At 47.0% G+C, this 15260-nt stretch overlaps 1 protein-coding gene across 3 annotated transcripts in view; it reads right to left on the bottom strand.

The window, feature by feature from the left end:
- Positions 1–13210, bottom strand: part of KIAA1210 (KIAA1210 ortholog) — a 31794-nt gene extending 18584 nt beyond the window's left edge. Inside the window, exons 1-2 of one of the 3 annotated variants that reach the window (XM_088151492.1) lie at positions 12928–13210; positions 586–662 (exon numbers count right to left, since the gene is read on the bottom strand). In XM_088151492.1, the coding sequence (XP_088007618.1) occupies positions 586–649 (64 nt within the window). In that variant the 5' untranslated portion in view covers positions 650–662; positions 12928–13210. Of the gene's footprint in view, positions 1–585; positions 663–6453; positions 6712–11976; positions 12717–12927 lie in introns of those variants that run through there. The other 2 variants (XM_088151493.1, XM_007432034.3) reach the window with 2 other exon arrangements.
- Positions 13211–15260: the final 2050 nt, after the last annotated feature.

The raw sequence follows: 15260 nt of genomic DNA, 5'->3' as shown, positions 1-15260 counted from the left end.
ACTTAACCCACTTGGATGGGTACAGCCAGCGCGCCCTTAAGCTGCTGAGTTAATTGGCCCATTTGCTGGGTTTCCAAAATAGAGTGAACCATGATCTCAATACCCACGTTGAGGTTCACACCATGTTAAACTGGGAGTAGAAGGGAAACCTAACCAAGGTTAACCATGACCAAGGTTAGTGTTGACATGACCTGGTTAGGTGTTTTGTGTGAACCCACCTATGAACTGGGAGCTGTAAACTCCCTGAAGGCATTTCACAGCCAACAGACTAAGGGCTCTTTTAGCATTCTTCCCCAGGAGAGCCGCAGCAAGGACTCTACCTGAGCATCATCGTTTTCATAAAAATAAGATTCTTATTCCTAAGAATAAGGTGGGCTTCAACTGCTGTTAGAATAAGGGAGCATACCCTTCGCCAGAACAGGAGCTCATCCAGGAGAAAAGACAGAGGGGTAAAGAGAGAGAAATGTCTGAGATTGTTTTTTGAAAACTGCAGTGGGACAGGTGCAGCCTTTGGGCTGTCAGGCGCTGACCTCTAGACCACAGCAACTTGAAAACTGCCACTCGCCCTGTCATTGACTGACTCACTTGAAAATGCGTCGCCCGTTTCTTCGCCTTCCAGTGCCTCTGGTTGCTCCTCCGATGTGGTCATTGTGATGCAGTCCCTAGATTTCCAAGCAGAGGAAGGAGGAAAAAAACATATCCAGGTGGTTACATTCAATGCAAGACGCCGCTGAATTCACCTCCCCAGCCAGCCACATCTCCTCTGAAGCTGCTCTGGAAAAGAGCAGCGCCAGCGAGGATCTGTGGCACCTTTCCCAGCATCGCGTTCCACAGCCCAAGCGGAAAACTAGGCTTGCTTTTCAGAAAGACTCACCCTGCCTTTCAGGAAGCCGGGATCAAGGTTTGCACGAGAGGAAAGAAACCATTAAATGCTGTGCATGTTTTATTTTAACACTGCTGGAGGAAAGAAACACAGAGGTCCAGCCCTAAACATGTTTTGGGTTTCCAGCTCAAGTACATTTCTGCGAAGGCATCCGGGAAGTGGCAGCCTCACATTGACTCAATCCAAACATCTGTGGCTCGGGGATATTTTTAAAGGAAGGTTCTAGTCCTTAATAGTCTTGACAAGAAAAAAAAAGTCATGGTATGTGCGCTTCTGACAAAAAATGATTTAAAAATTAGAGGGGGAGGGAGGGTTTCGAACAATTCTTAAGGGTATCCCTAAGCCCATCCGACATTTTCAATTTGCAATGATGCAGTTCTTTGGCCCAAGACCTGGAAAATCCCAAATCTTCTTCCATTTATTCTTCCTTGGTTCAATTTCCCCCTCACTCCGGGCAGCCATGGAACGGAAGCACACCCATTCACCCAGATTACAACTGAGTTTGCAAACACCCAAGCCATAATGGGGTTTGCTTGATTTTGACCTAGCCTTTTTAAGCACCCATCCGTTGTGGGTTTGCACATCATGGTTTATGGCTCCGCGTGGAATGCAAACCCCGTCAACTGCAGCTAATGCCACAAATCACGGTTAATCAATTATAAAAATGGGGATAAGCTGTGAATCACATTCTATCCTAGAGCAAACTTCCTTTCAAGACCCACAAATATATCAAACTAAGGAAGGAAACGTTGAAAAGTCACAAATCTGCCTTAGCAACCAAGTGACTTTTCATATTAATAACAACAAAATGAAAAGCTGTTAGGAACATCACTGGGTGACACGTCCTCTGAATCTGGTTCTTTGGCAGGCAATTGGCAAACCCAAGAGAGCTTTGACAGAGCAGGGACAAGGTAACTCAGGACAGAGGGATCTCTTAATTTTAGCTTGAAATGCAGGGAAGAGCATGCCTTTTATCAGCATTGAGCAGCGTGTAGGGAAGAGGATTCTATTAGCAGTGTCAGTAAAATAGAAAAAAAGAAAACGGCTGGTCCATGGGTTGTCCTCCTCCCCTCTAAACATAACAGAAGGGATTTTTTTTGCATAATTACACACACGCAAAAGCCAAAAGGAGTGGAAGGCAGGCTAGATTTCTGCAGCAAAACAAACAGAAAAGAAATGATTGGGTTTGCAATAGGGGATGCCTGCCAGCAAAAACTCCCTGAGCCACCCATCATAAGTTTCACACTCTGCCAGCTTTGCACAGTCCACTATTCCAACCCCCGCAGCAAGGCCCCACCCTTTTCATTCCAAATAGTGACCCAGGTGTGCCCACCTTGGTCGTTCCCCAGCCCCTGTGCCCCTTTCCCAGAGAATAATTTTCACAGAAAGAAAACTGCTGCTCCTTTTAGCGGTTCCCCTATTGTTTTTCTGTGTGCCTGGCGACGAATGAGCCATGTATTTGAGCAAGCGCATCAAAAGCCACAGGTCAGCAACGTGGCCACTTACGCTGAGCAATGTAAAGGTTCTCTTAAGCAAAGAGAAGATCGCCCTCAAGTTAAGCTCAACTTTGGTAGCTACATGAATAAGTCCATATAGTTTTCTTGGCCACAATATGGAAGCAGTTCGTCCTTGTCTTCTGAGACGACTCTTCCTGGTGGTCTCCTATCCAAGTATTAGCTCAGTATTAACTAAGTCTGACTCTGATGACCTTTCTGAGATCAACCAAGATCAGCGAGATACTGCCACCTTGCTGGACTATAGTAACATCTCTAGTATCTCTAGAACAGTCATATCCAGAGGGCTCCACTCTTGGTTATGCAGAACATCAGAAGTGTGTGCACTTTTGGCACACGGACACCAGAACGCTAAGTGTGTCCAGATGTAAAACCACTGCAATGCCTGAAAAGCCAGCTCTGACATTTCTACAGCGACTTGAGGAATCTTCCAGCAGCAGCAGGATAGTGGGGAGGGGGGTAAGAGAATTACTGTAGGAGAGAAGCAACTTCCCCAAACATCCACACCTCAATCTGGACCAAGCCCTCACCAAGTTGCGCCTTTGTCCCTTAAAAGTAAATCTGACACAGATTTCAACACAAACTGGAAACCATTCCGAAGCTGCAAGCTAATACAAGGATTGAGACCTTACCCCAACTGTGGGTTTAACGATACAAAGAATTTATATTTCAATTTTACAAGATACTTAAATCAGAACAAATTCTAAGGAATATAGATTGAACCTTACAGCTTATGATCTGATTTATATTGTGCTATGAGTCTTAATGTTCATTTTTAGTTCAAGAATCAAGTGGTTATTAGTCCTTTAATTTTTGTTATATCTATCATATATCTATCATCTATATCTATCTATCTATCTATCTATCTATCTATCTATCTATCTATCTATCTATCTTTATCTATCTATCCATCCATCCATCCATCCATCCATCCATCCATCCATCCATCCATCCTCCATCAGGATTCAAACATACTACTTTATTCTTTTTCATCTACTTTCTTGTGCTTTTTGATATATTTTCTTTAAAGAGTTCAATTTTTTTAAAAAAACACAGCCAACACGATGGGACAAATGCCATGTTTCGTGCTGAGCAGGCCACACATAGCGCATGTCAAACGCGTCACACGATGACTTGATGCACCCGACCTGCTAAGTCATCATGCAGCTTGGTTTAGGCTTGGTGCGTCCTGCAAACCCGGCCATTGTGACTTCTAGAGCAGGGTTTGTTAGCCGAGCATTCATCCAGCTGTATTCCATTTAAGGAAGCGTGGTCAAACAAATCCATGGTTTAGTGCAATGTGTGGCCTTATACCTGCTCCTTCGTTATCTCAAAGCTCTGAGATGTAGCTGTGAGACACGTTGGATGGTGGAGAAGGTGGCTTCTGGGTCTTAGTGTTCTTTTTGCCTTCATCCTACAACGCAGCACGAAACCGGTCTCCTGTTCAGGGCTTCACAATCTCATAAACATCTACCCAATGTGTTTCTAATTCACCCCCTGCTCTCCCATTCCGCACCCGAGCAACAGTGTGCCTCGCAACCAGCTTGTTTCTTTAAAAAAAAATTGTGAAAAGCAAGAAACTTCTCTCTCCTCTTGCACACCCCTCTCAATTCCTCCCCCCACCCCCGTTACACGCAGGAAATGGTATCATACTTCTGGAACAGGATCAGAGTGAAACTGAAAAATGCTTGGCGTTTTTTAAATTGCCAGGAAAGGCTCAGCAGTGCCCTGAGAAAGAGTCAATTACATTGCAATTGGTTTGGGGGGGGAGCTTAAAGGGGGAGCAGGAGGCAATGCTTACAGATTAAATCCCCCGCCCATTTATTTGAGAACAAATGGATTCAATACAGATGTTTTGCGGTCAAGGAATTCAATCACCAAGGCATCCTTGGGGTGGGTTGCCAGAAGGGTCTCTCTGCCACATCTACATCTACCATCTACAACAGTGTTTTTCAAACTCGGCGACTTTAAAACCTGTGAACTTCAACTCCCAGAATTCCCCAGCCAGCAGGCTGGCTGGGGAATTCTGGGAGTTGAAGTTCACAGGTTTTAAAGTCGCCGAGTTTGAAAAACACTAATCCAGAACTTTTGGTGACCATGAGCTTGTCCACTCTTACCATCAACACAGAAAGAACTATTCCAATCTTGTCTACAGTCCTCGGATCTTCTGGAAGTCTCCCAACCATATACTAACCACGTTGAACCCAGCTTAGCTTTCCCAAATCAGCCCCCACCCCCAACAAAGCCAGCCATCTTCAGTTACTAAGAGCCCAAAGAAGGGTGGTCCTGAGAACATTGTTAAGGTCAGCATCTCTTTCACTGAACATATTAAATGGGGTGGGACTCACTAGAGGCTGCAGAGACCTGGAGCTGAGGGCCCAGCTCCTCAGTGACATCTATCGTACAGCCATGAACTAGTTTTGATAGCCACACCTTGTTCTCAGCAGCCATACAACCAGCCCTCATGTAGCCTGGGTAATATAATATGTTAATCTCGGATAACACAGTGTGTGGATCAGCATGTTGAGAAAAAGCCACCCATGTCACTACAACATGGCTTGCTTGAATAGCAGAGCGTGTTCTGGAGACACAGCACTGGGGTTTTGTTAACCCAGGTTTAGGTTTTAGCACGTTGTGTGAATCTAACCAATGGTATGTCTAAACCATAGCACCACGTTGGCTGAACTTTTAAGCATGATTCTGGGGGCCCCAAAATTCAGGACCCCATCTATGAAAGAATAAAAATGAAGGAAGCAAGACCCAAAACTTACCACTCCATGCTGTTCTTCTGCACACCATAACAAAAAACCAATACTACCCAAATAGATCTTAGCATTTTCTAATTCTATATTGAACAACTGACACAGCTATAGGATTCCTATAATCCTGCTCAGGTAGGCCCTTTAAATGGCAGATGATAGAATAGCTCATATTTGGTCAGCTTAAAAAAGGAAGCAATGCCATTATGAGACATTTAAGGGTCTCGGGGGGGGGGGGCAACAGAGAATTTCACGCAAAATATACAGAAAAGCACACGGCCTCATTTTTGCGTCTTTTGTGTGTCCCTGATGAAGAGTTCTGCAAAATAAAAAGGGAAAATTGAAGAATGTGCATTGGATGATAGTTTCTTACAACTAATCTTATCTATCTATATTTATAAAACCAACTTTCATAAATACGTTTGCATAACCTTACTCCATTCTTTACTTTCTTCCTCCTGAACGCCACTGACAGCAAAATAAATAAAACCAAGTTAATTTTAATAACAAATAAGCAAATGAAGATGTTTTATAAGGCTGCCGGTGTTTAAACAAAAAAGTGAACATCCCTTCTCTATTTGGGGAGAAGAGCTGTCACGTTATCAGTGTTATTTGATGTTGCGATCCCATCCAGTTTTGAAACATCTGAATCCTCCTATATCTCGTTCAACATAAGACTTCATAAAACAGCTTATCTGGCCGGAAAGGGTTCTTATCCCAAACTAACCACGCTCCCTTTCCAAAATCCTAGAAAGGATACAAACACAAAGGCTTTTTTGTATTCATACAGCCTTATTTCTGAGCGGATACATGCATGGTGCAATGAAATCCCATTCTAGTCAATGGGGTTTAGCCCCCCATAATTCAAAATAGAATTGCAGTCCAGGATCTGAAGCATTCCTGATCCTGAGCTATGAAGCTCCCTCCGCCCCTCTTTCTAATAAACGTGCACGGAATTGTGGGGTTCATCATCATTATCCCTTTTTTTTTTTTTAAACGGCACTTCAGGAAAAGCAGGACGCTTTATCAGGAAGTTCCTCTGTCAACTTAAACACGTGTTCTTCCCAAAGCATTCCCAAGCAAAGTGGCATTTTCAAATCTGCAGACTTTGCTTGCAGGTTTACAACCTAAAACTATTTATTACAGAAGGACAGAGGTTGCAATGAGGAACACGTTTGGGGCAGGGGGCCAGAAGGAAGACTCCAACGTTGCCGTTTGCTTCCAGCATCTGCTAAGTTGGGCTCTCTTTGGAAGGGGGAAAAAAAACAGCAAGGAAGTGTAAATTAAAAGCACTTACTTGTTACTCTTCAGACAGTTGTAAAAGCCTGCCATGCTCCCTTATCGGCAGTCAGTCAATCCACAAACATGGGAGACTTCATCTTGCACGCAGAAAGGCACCTCCCGTCCCCATCAAGCTGCCGAACTGAACACTGTAAGTGTCCAGTTGTACAGCGTCCAACTTGCCAATTTCCCAGCGCAGCAACAAAGATACGACGGCCAGCTTGCGGACACAATGTGAAGCCCGAGGAGGTTTGCAGAACTGGGTCCAAGGCAGCCTGTGCTTGTTCCCAACCCTGGTACGAACTGTGAACTCCCCCTTTCCCTCTCTCTCTCTCTCTCTCTTATTTTCCAGCTCGACCAAACCGCAGCATCTTGAGGCCAAAATACCACCCATTTGTCTCTTCGAGATAACAAGGGCCTTGGGATGAGCAAGGAAGGAACTGTCCCATCCCCGCCGAAGAAAAGGATAGTTGTAATCGTGACAGTGAAACATTTGGAACGAGAAAAGGAACTAAAGAATCAGTGTCCGCAATTTATCAAGGAACAGTATCAAGTTGCTCCTTCGGGCAAGGAGGAATGAGTCAATGCCACAAAATGTTGCGACGTGCATTATTGTTACTCTGGCTCCAACCCGTTCACCCTATTCCTTTTCTTTCGGTGGCCAGCAACATTCAGGGGCCAGATATTTTTGTGGTCTTATTTGAACTTTTGCAGAAGTTTGCAGAAATCTCTCTACTTCAGTGTTTCTCAACCTTGGGGCCTTTAAGATGCGTGGAGTGCAACTCCCATTCCCATGGCTGGCTGGGGAATTCTGGGAGTTGCACTCCACGCATCTTAAAGGCCCCAAGGTTGAGAAACATTGCTCTACTTAAACTTGCATCCTGCTGGTTTGACTCCTAGCAGTCACATCAGAAACATGAGGGAATGCTGGTTACTGTAATCTAGTGCCCTCCTTATATCTTTATTAATCAGGAGGGGCCATTCGTTCATACCATTGCCTTTTTTCAGGCCCCTCTCCATGGTACAAGCCTGCAAGTTATCCTAGGGAAGGATATGAGGCCGAACAAGTTTCCTTCCCTTAGCTAGACTGCAACTGAAGACGAATCCAGTCGGAGCACTCCTCATCAACAGGAGCAAATTGGAATTAATGAATGAGTTGAAGTTCCAATGTGGCTCTCCTTCTGAACAGTGCAACCCTACGCCTATTTACTCAAAAGGAGACAGAATCTTCTCTTCCCCAATGTTGCATCCAGGGAGCAGACAGAAAAGAGGTTGGAGGTTGGGTTATTCATTTAACTTGGTCGCCTGCTGATGACCAGTTCCGGGCATCTGACGTTTCCACAGCTAGAAGCACTTGAAAGCCATTTTTCTCTATGGCGCATTGATGGCTCCTAACCCGTCCCACGCATTCAAGATCCCACTTGCCCCAGAGGAGTTCTGCGTAGATATCTAAGCACTGAGAGCTTCTCCACCTATACTGGCAGGTAGCTCTCTTCCAGTGAAGAAGAGGACGATTTGTTCCACTGATTAAGCCAATTCTCATTTCCAAGCTTACAGGTAACCCCCAAACTCTGCTACTGCATGAAGCCACGGTTTGCACACCCAAGGCTGCGTTCTCACACCACAATAAGCTATGAGCCTTGGTTTGCAAAATGCAATAGCCTGTACACACAAGACTAAAAGCCCAAACCATGCAACCCGTGTTGCGGCTTGGCACAATGTGTGAACCCCCTTTGTCTCCCTCTCTTTGTCTAGCATTTGAACGGGAAAGGCTGCAAGACGCTGTCTAACACTGAAAGCGTCAGCATGGGAAACCTAATCAAAAATAGACCCAGAAACATATAAAAAGAGAAAGAGGCAGAAATGCAAAAAATAAAAAACAAAAAAGAAGAAAAACCCAAGAAGATTTCAAATACAGTAGCTGGGCCAAAACGTTTTCTCGGCTGAACTAATGACAGAATAAAAATGAGGAATGGCCCAGCCTGATAAGAGTGCGAACCAATTCTCTTTCCAGGGTTTAAGCTACCTTTGCAAACTGCTCCTGGGTTGGGGGTGCTAGGCAGATTTGCTTAAGGACATCCATGTTACTCCCCGCCTAACATATCTGTGTGCCCCCACCCTGCACACTTCCCTTAGCATCATCTTCAGATGTCACACACTTTTTCAACTTTTTCCTCAAGGAGCCCAAGCTGTATTGGTGGCCCATCACAAAAGCATTTCCTCCCCATTTTCCTGAGCAATAAAATAAAACTCACTCACTCTGCTTCCTTGTTAAAAAAAAAAAATACTGTGTTTGGGCCATTATCTGCTTATTTGCCAATACCTGCACCAAGTATATTTTTCCTGTTTGAATAGAACTGTCTGTAACTCAGCAATGTTTTCCCCCAAACCAAAGAGATCCAATGCTTACCATTTGCAAAGTCAAATCTTTGGTTCAAACAACTTTACTATGTCAAAACACAGGTTTAGTGTAAGAGATGAATGCAGCCACTGCAGCTTGTAAACCATGATTTATGGGTCAGTAATTTGTCAACTCTCAGCCCTTGGATTAGCTTGTTTTGAGAGAGGGGCAAGATCAGACAATACAATTCTGTGTGATCTAAGCGGAACTCAACCAAAACTTGAATTTCTTTATTTCTTTAATCAATTTGTAAAGCCACCCATCATAACAAGTGACTCTTGGAGGCGAACAACAACAAACAGAATAAAAATAATTATATCATGGAGACAAAAATTAAAATCCAAAAAAAAAACAATTAAAAATTCCATTTTTAAAATTATAATGAAAATTGGGATTGCAATAATTTGTATAAATGCATGATTAAGTCTTTTATTCTGAAGAACACTAGGGAAATCTCAAAACCTTGGATTTGGTTTTGTTCTGCTAGGTATTTTTTTTTTCCTCTCTTCTTTTTCAGTTAGTTTTGTTCAGACTTCTCTTTTTATACCTCTTTAACAGTGGAATGTTCAGCAACACTGGCTAACCTCCTCGATCCATTCCCAATCAAGCAAGTCAAACAAACCAAAAGTTCCCGTTGGCTTGAAGCCACGGTTTAATAAAACCCTCGGTCTTCGGAATGCGAAAGGCCTGAGTGTGCCTCATCGGTGCCACTGTCACTTTGCACAGACAGCCCACAAAGGCACTGTTACAAGCCAGAGAGTATCAGCAACCATTTTATATTGGCCACCTGCCCCAGGCAAATTCCCTTTAAGGAAAGAAAAATTGTGCTCATCCCAAAACACACTGTCAAAACTGAGTTTGCCAAGCAGGCGTACACAAAGGACGTGCACAAACATCTTCTATGAAATTGCTTTTCATCCACAAGAAAGGAGAGCAGCAAGTTCAGACAAAGCCCGGTTGTCTTCAACTCTCTCAGCCTTCAGAGATGTGGTCTGAAAACATACCTGTGAACAACACACCAAAATTCTCCCATCACCAGTTTCGTGTACCCCTGCCCCGGTTCCCACATCAAAACAAGCCACTCTTTTCTTCTTCCCCGTAATTTGTGGAGGGTTCAACCCTACGCTAAGCCCTGAACCATGCTTTCTACACCACCACGTGTACAAACGCCCACGGCCAAGTTTACACATCGTGCAAACAAACTCCTTTCTGGCTTTGTGCAATGTTTGAATCCAGTCTAGCCGGGCTAGACTGTTTTGAAGTCAAGGTAGCACAAGCACCCACGTAAGGTGGGATCCAGGCCAAACTCAAACCCAAACCGAACCCAAACTGAGGGACACGTTCATCTCCAAGCGAGATCAGGCCCTTGAAAGAAGAGACAACCATTTTTGCCTTATGCACTCCTTCACCTTTCCGTGTCTTGATGCACAAATTATGTAAGTAGCGATTTGGAGGCTAACCACATGGCTGACACAGCAGATGTACTAGAGAGAAAAAGATGAGCAATCATCGGGCAGAAAGCAAAAGGAAACTTTCAGCTTTACGGAACAGGGGGGCACTTCTCCCGCCCCACCATGAAACACGCCTATTCCATTATAATACACACGCAAAGTGATACCCCCTCCCATTGGAAAACTTAAGCATGAAATAAGATCTTGCAGCTACCGATTAGAGACAAGGGTTCCTCTGTTCGGAGTGCGGGAAAGATCCAGAGGTTGTATGTATCAAGAAGCAAATTTATATCACAGATAATATTTGCAGAGCCTCTTTCTCCAACCTTGGCCTCCAGATGCTTTGGCCTTCAACCCACATAATTCACCCCTGGTATGGCCATCATCTCCGGAGAGCACCAGACTGAGGAAGGCGGGTTTAAAGTGTAGGTTCGTCAGAACTGTAACACACAGTTGCTTCTAGAGAAACACATGATTGCTCAGTGTTTACCAACATGTCCAGCATTAAGTGGTAAAGGTATATAACTCCTACTGACTACATTAACACATCCAAGTCATTCTTTTTTGGCTGCGCAATATTTTTCTGCTGCCTTGAATGGGATTTTTTTTAACCAAATCCATAGTCCTAGCATCTCCTGGTGGTCTCCCATCACTAATCTGGTGATTGAATCCTGCGGGTTTCCTCTGTGTCTCCTGGGGCTCCTAACCCCCTAAAATACTTTATTTAAATGCAGAAGAAGACACAGCACCTAGACAAAGACAACGTGCAGTGTGGGCGCAAGCTCTGCTGAACTCTTGCTCAGGAGTTCTCCCAGCGTGCAATCCACAAAGACAGTTTTGCACCAAAAATAAGCATGCACCAAGCAAACATTAAGTTCAGCTGGATCTGCACAGACAGTCAGTAAAGCATGAGGGCTAAACCACAGAGCAATTCCAGTGTTATAAGCCCTCCGGCTTGAGTTCACATAATACATACTAAGTTCTAGTAGGGTTTGTTTGTGTGTGGCTTATCACAGGCATTGTAATTTGCCAACTACCGGTGGGAGTTGAGGAGGTTCTGTGAATTTAGCCAGTTACAGTGTATTTACTACAGTTAAGCAAAATTCTTTTCAGGTTAAGAAAACCGTCTTGCGTGTTTCCAGCACTTACACCAGGGCTGTGAATCACTGGGGTTTTGGTCTCAACTGAAAAAAGATAGCAGGGGAATGAACTTTTGTACAAAGACTGAAACGTAAGGATATTCATGTTCCTGGTACAGAAATAAAAGCTCTTTAAAATTGCGTTGGGGTGGATGTAAAGAGGAAGGAACATTCTGCTTTCACGTCAACAACAGATCCATTCTCTCTGCTTTCCTGCTAGAATACAACATTTCCATGACACGCTTTGAAAGGATGTGCCTTTGGAAATCCACGCTCCAAGCATTTGGAGCAATTTTCCGTTTAGAGCAGTGTTTGTCAAACTTGGCCACTTTAAGTTGGGTGGACTTCAACTCCCAGAATTCCCCAGCCAGCCCAGGCTGGGGGATTCTGGGAGTTGAAGTCCACACATCTTAAAGTGGCCAAGTTTGACAAACACTGATTTAGAGCAACCAGTCAAGAGGGAGAACCAATTCTGGGCACATGGAAAACAGGAAGGGGGGGGGGGGGAAGAGGGAGAAAAAAACCCGAGAAAGTTCAGTTTGGATCACCTGTTCCCTGGTTAGCTCCACTCATTTCTCCTCCTCCACCTTATGTCAGCTTAAGATCCGCGGATGGGCTGGTCTGCCTTCAGGATTAAGGCGGGGGGGGATTCACATCTACCCCCTCCTCCCTTCCAAGGAAGAGATTCGCGCATTTTCTTCAATGCGCTATTTAGCCCTTGGGGGCTCCGTTCTGGGTGCAGGTTCTTGGAGAATCAATTGGGCAGGGGGCCAAGCCCCGTTCCCTTCTCTACAGCCAGGAAAAGGGTTGCCCGTTCACAGCAAACTCTGTTTCTGACGCCCGATTCTTCCTCTGCAGCTAAGAAGAGGGGCAAGCGCTACCCCCTCTAAAAAGAGCGGATCCGGCTCTGTTTGAACACGCATCAGAAATGAACATCTTTTCACCCTCGTTTCAGAATGCCAGGTCGCCTCCGGTTAGAACAGAGGATCTGCAGCTCGCTTTTTCTTTTTTGCCCTGTTTTAACCAGACCCGCTTCTTTTCTCATTGCTCCGGGCCCTTTCAAGCCACGACCCGTCCCGGGAGCGCCCGAACCGCAACCCTTCCCTCCACGCACGCAGCTCCCGCGCCCAGCGAAGCGAGCGCAGGACGGGCGCGCGAGGAAGAGCTCTGCCCGGCCGGCAGCGCGGACACCCAGCACCGCAGCTAAAGCAAAGGGGGAGAGAGCGGGAGCCTCCGGAGCATGGGCAGAGTGCGCTTTGCCCACATCCCCTAGCCGACACGGCGCGTAGGTCAGCCAATACGTCCTCGGGGTGGGGGGAGGTAGAGATTTCTAGATCCAGGGCTGGCTTCCAAATAGGGCGCAGTTCAGTCCATCGCCCCCCTTGCAGCAAGCAAGCGGGGAGGAGCAGCTCAGCCCCGAGACCGCTTCCCCTCCCCTCCCCTCCCCTCCCCTCCCCTCCACCCACCGCGTCCTGCTCACGGCTGCCCCCCGCCAGTACCTGCCGCCGCGGCCCCCGAGGCCGCTCCGCCTCCTCTCCGGCCCGCGAGGTCCCTGCCCCGAGGGCGCCGCCGCTCGCCGTCCCGCGGGCCTCCTGCCTCCGCCAGCCGCGCCAGCTCCGACTTCCTTCGCGGCCGCCAGCAGCAGTCGCCGCCCACGGGCGTTCCCCGGCCGGGGAGCGGACCAGGCTGCTGCCAGGCGCCCGGAGCCAGCGGTGCGCCCGCCCGGCGCTCCTCCTGGGGCGCCTTCCTCAGCGAGCCGCTGGGCTTTCTGGCTCTGCCCGCCCCGACGCTGCGTTCCCACCAGACCTTCTGGCTCGGCACTCAACGCACCGAACCCGTGACGGGCTCCGTCCCTGCCACCCGCGCGGCTACCTCGGCACAGCCCTCCCCGCTTGGCGGGTTGCACGACTGCAGCCGGCCGGTTTTTCGTTGCCCGGGTCAAGCGTGCCGTGCAGACGCCGCTTGGGTGGGGAAAGCGGCGCTCCAAGTCGAGAGCATCCTGGAACATGGGTAGAGCGCCCCAGTCTCTCTCTGGCTGCCCTGACTATCCAGCCGGGGTAACGTGGGGTGCCATCACCCGCTTTTCCCCGCTGGCCTGGGGACCCAACGCAGGCAGGTCGAAAGGGACTACTGTAAGGTGCTTTCCCTTGGGCTCCCCTTGAAGAGCCTTCAGAAGCTTCCCCTGGTGCGGAATGCAGTGGCACCAGTAGTTAATGGTGTGACCTCACTACTCCGCAAGCCGCATGGGTCACCGGTGTGCTTCTGGGTGCAATTCAAGGTGCTGGTTGTCACCTTTAAATCCTGCCTTTACCAGTCGGATGGGCAGGCTTCCAGCCCCATCAGTTGACGGGGCCCAGGCAGAGACCCTTTTCTGCTGTGACATCTGCCCTACGGCACATTGTCCCCCCGGAGATCAGGATGGCCCCCACCGTGCTGGCCTTTCGTAAGGCCCTAAAGACCTGGTTCTGTGCCCCGGCTTGGGGTCCCGAGGGGGTGAAGGGTCCCGTCTCCTGGCCGTGCTAGTGACTGCCGATTGCGGTATCTTCCTCGGCTGTGGTATATTCTAATTGTTATATCTGTGATGGGAATTGTTCTTAATTTACATTAAGATTGTTCGCCGCCCAGAGTCACTTGTTGGGATGGGCGGCCATGGAAATCGAATCATTCAATAAATAAAAAGTTCCTTTTGCATTTTTCTATCCAATCATACTTGGATTTCATTCGAGTGTCAAGAGCACATTCAAAGCCTACAAATTCAGTACACGGTCCTAAAGACCTGGTTCTGGGCCCAAGCCTGGACCCCCAAGTTTGCAAAAACAGCCGTCTCCGGGCTGTATTAGCACTGTTGACTGTTGTTTTTCTTGCTATGGCTTTTAATTTTTGTATCTATAATTGTTTTTATTCTGTTTGTTGTTGTTCACTGCCCGCAGTCACTTGTTGAGATGGGCGACTTTACAGATCGATTAAGCAAAGAAATAAGCTAAGCTTGCGACCATATGACCTCACCAGTAAAACACACGGTGGCTTCTTGTAACGTGCGAACCCAGCCTTTGGAATGGAAACCGCACTGTTTACTACGGGATCAAAAGAAATCCTTCCATGGGCCTCCAGTGGTGGCCTTCCAGATGTTGCGGTCTTCCCAGCAGCCTCAGCCAAAGCATGGCCAAATTTTAAACCCTGCAGCTGTCTTATTTTTCTCCTTTCTGCTCCCTTTGCTTATACTGCACTATTTCAGCCGATCTATACAGCCCCGCTCCTTAAATCCGTTTTTCCCAACAGGATGTCCTCCCAAACATGCTGGGCTACCAGTCCCATCCTCCCCAACTGGAGCTGTAGCTCTGCCATTTCTGAACAGGCCCAGATTCCTTTGCACAGAAAGTCGCGTCTGCACTACTTCCCTTCCAGATGGGAGCAGCCAGCCCTGATGCTTTGGAGTCCCTTGGTTTTTGCTCCAAACTCCAAGCTGGCCATTTCCTTTGTTTAAAATAAAGCTCCTCTTCAGCTTACTCTACTCTATTACTTTTCTGTATATACAAACACACGTGCGCGCGCACACACGTGGCACGGAGTGGAATAAGTTGGGCTAGCCTGCCGTAGCTCCCCAGAAGCCTTTCTATGCCCCAGATATTTTAGGCTCTGCTTTCTTGAATACCTGCTTCTTCTCACTTCTGTTGGCTTCCTCCTCTAATCTGGGGAAGGGCCGAAGGAGAGAGAGATGCGCTTTTCCTTCCCAAAGGTGTCTGTCCTTCCCACGGTTCTGAAAGCACCCAGGCTGTTTTCTCCTCAGGCACTTGAGATAACAAACCATGAGAATCCTGTGGCTCCTTCCGGA

Source organism: Python bivittatus, unplaced genomic scaffold (assembly GCF_059951505.1).
Source record: "Python bivittatus isolate LINGU-HERP-01145 unplaced genomic scaffold, Pbiv_v1 ctg000670_np1212, whole genome shotgun sequence".
Taxonomy (NCBI): domain Eukaryota; kingdom Metazoa; phylum Chordata; class Lepidosauria; order Squamata; family Pythonidae; genus Python; species Python bivittatus.
Note: the sequence above shows the minus strand (reverse complement) of the source record. Positions and strands in the feature narration are given on the sequence as shown.